General features: G+C 52.4%; 1 protein-coding gene across 1 annotated transcript; it reads right to left on the bottom strand.

Annotated features, from left to right (window-relative positions):
- Positions 1-3,239: 3,239 nt before the first annotated feature.
- Positions 3,240-3,743, bottom strand: LOC132085195 (zinc finger protein 586-like; the record flags this gene model as incomplete). Its single annotated transcript, XM_059490563.1, has 1 exon — positions 3,240-3,743. A coding segment is annotated over one exon (504 nt), but the record flags the coding sequence as incomplete, so codon positions are not given.
- Positions 3,744-6,186: the final 2,443 nt, after the last annotated feature.

Raw genomic sequence — 6,186 nt, 5'->3', positions numbered from 1 at the left:
CTGGCTGGGCCCTTCCTTTGCTCACAGCTCTGCCTCCTGCCTGCCCCTGCCTGCCCACACAAAAGCCTTGGGCTGCTCCAGGCTCCTGCTGGGGACGTGCTGCACCACAGCCCTGCCCTGGCAGGGAAATTCCTTTCTCCTGGTGCCAGTCTGGGCCTCCCCAGCTGTACTTATGCCATTATTTCCTTCTCATGGTTATATCCTCTATGAAGAAAAGCTCCAGCCCCTCAGAAACCACCCTCCAATCCCTCCCAAGCTACTCCTGTTCTGTCCTCAGTCTCCACATCAGAGCCCAGAGCCATCAGACTTGCCCTGCTGGTTTTGTGATGAGGCCTCCAAACCCCATCTTGGGAGATTTTTAGTTCCTCTCCAAGGTCTGTGAAAATAGAAAAATAGTGGTCAAAGTTATTTTTTGCTAAATCTTGCAGTGACAGAAGAAAGGTCAATACCTCTAAACAGAAGGAGGGTGGATTTACATTTGCTAGAAGGAGGAAACATTTTACACTTATGAGAGTGTCACAAAATTGCAGCTTTTTTTCCAGAGAATTGGATGCCACATCCCAGGCGTTGCCCAAGATCGGGAGCTTTGTGCAGCCTGACCCAATGAAACCCTCTCATTCCCAAGGACAGAATTCCTGTTGTGTGTGTTCTCTGATGTGCTGGGTGCCCTCACAGCGCTTATGGCCAGAATGTCTGCTGAGGGCAGCCAGGCTGCTGCAGGGGCGGTGACCTCACAGCCATCACCATGGCAGCCCTGTCCCCTGGGCCTGGCTCTGCCCTTTCCTCTGCCCCTGCCTTGGCTCTGCTGCCATGAAGAGTTTTGTCATTAATATCTTGTCCCCAAGGTGCTGGGGCCAGTGGCTTCCCAGTCAGGCTCCTGGGGCACAAGTGGCTTTTCAGAGCCCAGCCAGGAATGAGCCCTGAGGCAGCAGCTCTGCAGTGGTGGCCACCAGGCCGGGCTGCCAAGGGAGGCTTCTGGCCATGGCCTGCAAGCAGCTGCTGCTGCCAAGGTGCCTTTGGTGCCTCAGGCTCTCCCTGGCACAGCTCCCAGCACGGCACTCTGCCCTTGTGCCTGAGCCCTTCTCTGTGCTGGGGCTGGCCTGGGGCTTTTCCTGCAGCGGGACCTGCCCTGCTGATGGCACAGGAAAGGCAGTTCCTGCTGGAGCAGGAGGCTCTGCCTGCAATGGGCTCCAACAACTCCAACAAGGCCCTGTTTGCAAAGCCCCCAGTGGGAAATGAAGGAGGGGGGGGGTCACACTGCTTTGGGGGTGAATAATGCTGAAACCAGCCTGACTCCTCCATCCCAAAGTTCAACATCCTCAGAGGGAGCTGAAGCTGTGGCAGAGCTGGAAAAATCCCCAGAGAAAGGAACAACCAAGTGACACCACTGAGAGCTTCTGCAGAGCTGCTGAGCTGGCCCAGCCTGGGCACACCTGACTGACAGGGCAGCACCTCAGACTGGAAAAGCCCTGTCCCAAATTTTAATGGCAGCATCTCCTGACATTTCCCTTCTTGAGGGGTGTGGGGATTCCTCCCAGCGGTGGGGACACCCTCAAGGTCACTGCTCCAGGCTGAGCCAAAGGGAATTGCCCATGGTCATTGGTCTGGGGGAGTGACATCAATCTCTGCTAAATTACAGGTTTTGCTTAATACAGTTGCTTTGAAATAATTTCCTAGTGCTCTGTATATTTTACGTCTCTTACATCCTGGCATAAATATTTCTGATTAAGGCAGTTTTGTCTAATCATTACCATAATAGAGAATACATATTTATATAAATATATCTGCCCATGACAGGAACCCTGTGAGTGTCTGGGACATCCCAGCTCTTTGGCAGCCTGGGGACTCCTGGGATGTCACCATGGAGCCCCCGTGAGTGCCTGTGACAGATTGGTGCCTTTGCAGCACAAGGTCCCCTGGGATGTCACCATGGAATGGCTGAGACTGCCTCTGACCACAGGGCTCTTCACCATCCCCAGAAAGCTGTGGGAGGTCTCCATGGAGCCACTGTCTGTGCCTGTGACATTCCAGTCCTGGAACAGCTTGGGGACGCTTGGAAAGTCCATAAGGAACCCCTCTGAGGGCCTGTGACAAACCTGATCCTAAGCAGGCAACCATCACCAGCCCCCTGTTGCTATGCTCAGTTTCCATGGCAACCATCCCCAGTCCCCTGTTGCTATGGTCAGTTTCCATGGCAGCTCCATGGAGACCCCATGCTGGGGTGGTTGCCATGGACACCAGCTCAGGCCTGCAGCCAGAGCCCGTTGCCATGGCAACCATTGGCAGCCCCATCCCCAGGCTCATGGGATCCCAGAACCACAGAATTGGCTGAGCTGGGAGGGACCCATCAGGATCCTCCAGTCCAACTGCTGGCCCTGCACAGGACACCCCAACAATGCCAGCCTGGGCCTGGCAGCGCTGTCCAAACGCTGCTGGAGCTCAGAGAGCCCTGGAGCTGGGACCCTTCCCTGGGGAGCCTGGGCAGGGCCCCAGCAGCCTCTGGGCAAAAACCTTTTCTTGAAATCCAACCTGAGCCTGCCCTGAATCAGCTGCAGCCGTTCCCTCCACTCCTGTCCCTGGGCACCAGAGGGAAGAGGTTCCCACAGCCCCAGCCAGGGACCCGCTCCCAAGGCTGTTGCCATCACCACCAGGGCTGGGACCAGCTGGGATGCTCGGTTTCCAGGGGCCGGGGTTCAGGAATGGGATTCCCCAATTTCCTGACCCCGCTAAACCGCGCTGCCCTCGCTGCCCTCCCACCTCCCATGGAAAGCACAAAAGGCAAAGATCCCAGCATGAGATAAGAACAATTTATTGGGAACAACAATGAGATAAGGAACAAACAGAAACAGAAATGATACTGATAACAGAAGGGATAAATAAAACAGTTTACTGGGAAAACTAATACATCAACAACAGGCTCTTCCTGGCCACAATTTCCCATGTCTGGAAATTTCACCCGTCTCCTCAGGGAGAGAGAGAGAGAGAGTCCCTTTCCTGCCCCTGGCAATGTTTTGGCGTGCGAGTGAATGTAATGACAGGGCCATGGCCAGACCCTCAGGTTCTTCCGTCCCACATCATGTCTTTGGCAAGGGCAGGAAAAGGGACAGGTGTCTTCCCAGCATAGACTAGAGGGAAACTGGATCACCAGGGTTTTTCCCAATGTGGGCCCTCTAATGGGGGATGAAGCTGGAGTGGGGCATGAAGCTGTTCCTGCATTTTTGGCATTTGCAGGGCTTCCCTTACTGGTGGCTCCGTTGGTGTCTGGTCAAGTGAGAGCTACTGGTGAAGCTCTTCTCACACTGGGGACACTCGTAGGGCCTCTCCCCTGTGTGGATGCGTCGGTGGGTGATGAGGGTGGAGTTGTGCTTGAAGCCCTTCCCACAGTCGGGGCAGTGGAAGGGCCTCTCATCCGTGTGAATCCGCTCATGCAGGAGGAGATGGGAGCTTGTCTGAAACCTCTTCCCACATGTGGCGCACTGGTAGGGCCTCTCCCCAGTGTGGATGTGCCGGTGCTTGATGAGGTTGGAGTTGTGCTTGAAGCCCTTCCCGCACTCAGGGCAGAGGAAGGGCCTCTCCTCGGTGTGAATCCGCTGGTGCTGGAGGAGATTGGAGCTGCTCTGAAACCTCTTCTGACACTGGGGACACTCGTAGGGCCTCTCTCCAGTGTGGAGACGTTGGTGAGTCACAAGGTTGGATCTGTAGCTGAAGCCCTTCCCACACTCCCCACACTCGTAGGGCCATTCCCCAGTGTGGATCATCTGGTGGCTGATCAGGTGGGAGCTCCACCTAAAGTTCTTCCCACACTGCAAGCACTTCTGGGGCTTCTCCCCATCATGAAGCTTTTTATGGACCACCAGCTCTGAACTCTGGCTGAAGGTCTGCCCACCTTCCTGGCTCAGGGTGGCTCTTTCTTCTTCAGAGCACCCTGGGCTGGGTTTGGAGCCCCTCCTCATGGGGGATTCCTGAGGTTTTTCTTCCCTGTTGGATTCCTGTGCGCTAGAATCACTCAAAACGGCCTCTTTCACGAGGTTCTGCCATGCAGATTTTTCCTCCCTGGTCTCCATCCTCAGTTCCTTCCCTGGGGAAGGAAGGACAAGGAGAGGATGGGATTTGCCTCCATGCCAGAGGGAAGGGGAAGGAGATCCCTCCAGTACATCTCTGGCAGGACAGGGCTGGCAGCAGAGTTGTCCTGCAGCCGGGGCCTGTGCTGGGCTGGGAGATGGAGCAGGAGAGAGGGGGAAATAGGAACTGACTTCCTCCTCACCTATCTGGGTGTCCCAGGGCTCCTTCCTCTTCCTCAAAGCCTCCTTCTCCATGCAATCAAGGTTTGGAAATGGGAAATCCTTGTTTGGGAAGAAAACAAAGGGTGTGCACATTGTCTTTTGTACTGGTTTGAAGGCAAACCTGGGGAGGGTCTTAACCAGAATTACAATTTAAAAGAAAACTAAGATCAAGGCAATGATACAGAAACACTGCCTTAAACTGACAGAGTCAGGATATAACCTGACACCCTGTTGGTCAGGGTGGTGGCAGCCGTCCCATTAAATGGTGACTGCAGTCCTGTTGGAGAGAAGAAGGTGATTCTGTCGAAGTAGTGATCCTGTAGAAGGGTCTGGTCTTCCTTTGGAGGTCCAGTGGTGGTTATGGAGCTCTTGTCCTCTGGCAATCCAGTAGGCAAGCTGCTCCTGGTGTGGCAAGTCTCAGCTTATATCCAGGTAGGAATGCTTAGATCCTCCCCCTGGGCGGAGCATCCCACAATGGGAGGATGGAAGTTTATCAGTCCTGCAGTGACACTCAATGGCCCATTCACAGGAGATATCTCCCCTGGAAGGCGTTATCAGGGCTGAGTCATGGAAGAGATAAAGAACACTGACCCACCTGTTTATAGCAGTTGCTGAAGGTGGGGATTGAAAACATGCATTTGGTTACATCTTGCATGGCAACCTGAAACAGTGGGGTAATCCCTGCTCAGGGGGTGAACACCACCCCCCTTACCCAAACTGGCTCAGCTGTAAAACCCCCACCCTGGGAAGGGCACACACACACGAGACAATGTCACACTTACCCTGCCACAGGGGAGGGCTCTTTTTCCTGTCCCCCCTTTTCTATCCCATTTACTGTTCAATAAAATTCATTTTGGGTTTGGTCTCATTATCACCTTAATTGGGGCAGAGGAATCTAACACTTTTCTTAACCAGACTCACCAGACTGTGAAATTATTTTGGCACAGTGAGTTTAGGCACTGTTCTCTGACCCCAAGTGCCTTTGACAACAGCATGGTTCCCTCCTCTGAGGAGGTTGTGGTTCTCTCTGGAGGAACTCTTTGAAACTGGGCTGCAGCTTCCTCTGAGTGACTTATGGGAGAACTGATGAGGTAAATCGCCTTTGTGGGCCTGGAGTGTAAAGAAAATATTTTGTTGTCCTTCTATTACAGCGACCTGATGAAGGTCTTCAGGGTGAGAGAAGTGGACGAGAATCTTGGTTCATGATCAGAAGGCTGGATTTATTGATATATGATATATAATGCATTATAACTATACTAAAAGGAATAGAGAAAAGTTGCAGAGGCTTGCTAAGCTAAGAATAGGAAGAAGAGAATGAATAACAAAGTTCTGTGTCCAGCAGAAAGCAAGGACCAACTCTCCCGTGAGTGGTCAGCAAATCCAAACACTCACAGAAGACCAATCACAGATGCTCCTGTTACATTCCACATCAGCAGATAATTATTGTTTGCATTTTTCTTCTGGGGCCCCAGCTTCCTAGAAAGGACAAATCCTAAAAGAGAGGATTTTATGAAAAAATGTCTGTGACATCCTTCCTTGAAATGTTTTTTAAAATCACAGGAGGAAAGGGAGCAAATGATACCAGCGAGACTGACAAGGTTCATTCACCCCATGGTGAGGAACACAAGGCTGCTAAAAGTCCTACAAGAAGCTCAGCTCAAGTAGCTAAATTCCCAAATAACTCCTGAATTCCCAGGCTTGAGTGCTTTGCGAAATGTGAGAATCATTTTTCTCTTCATCCCTGTCGCCTTTGTGACAGCTACAAAGAGTTTACTTTCCTTTCAATGATATCTGTCTTGGGCTGAATTTACACTTTTTTCAGAATGTGCCAGCAGCTGAGCTGGAGCTGTGCAGGAACGAGTGGAACTTGGAATTGTCACAAAATTGCTTGTACTGTCAGTTT

The sequence above is a fragment of the Ammospiza nelsoni genome, chromosome 29 (assembly GCF_027579445.1).
Source record: "Ammospiza nelsoni isolate bAmmNel1 chromosome 29, bAmmNel1.pri, whole genome shotgun sequence".
Taxonomy (NCBI): domain Eukaryota; kingdom Metazoa; phylum Chordata; class Aves; order Passeriformes; family Passerellidae; genus Ammospiza; species Ammospiza nelsoni.
Note: the sequence above shows the minus strand (reverse complement) of the source record. Positions and strands in the feature narration are given on the sequence as shown.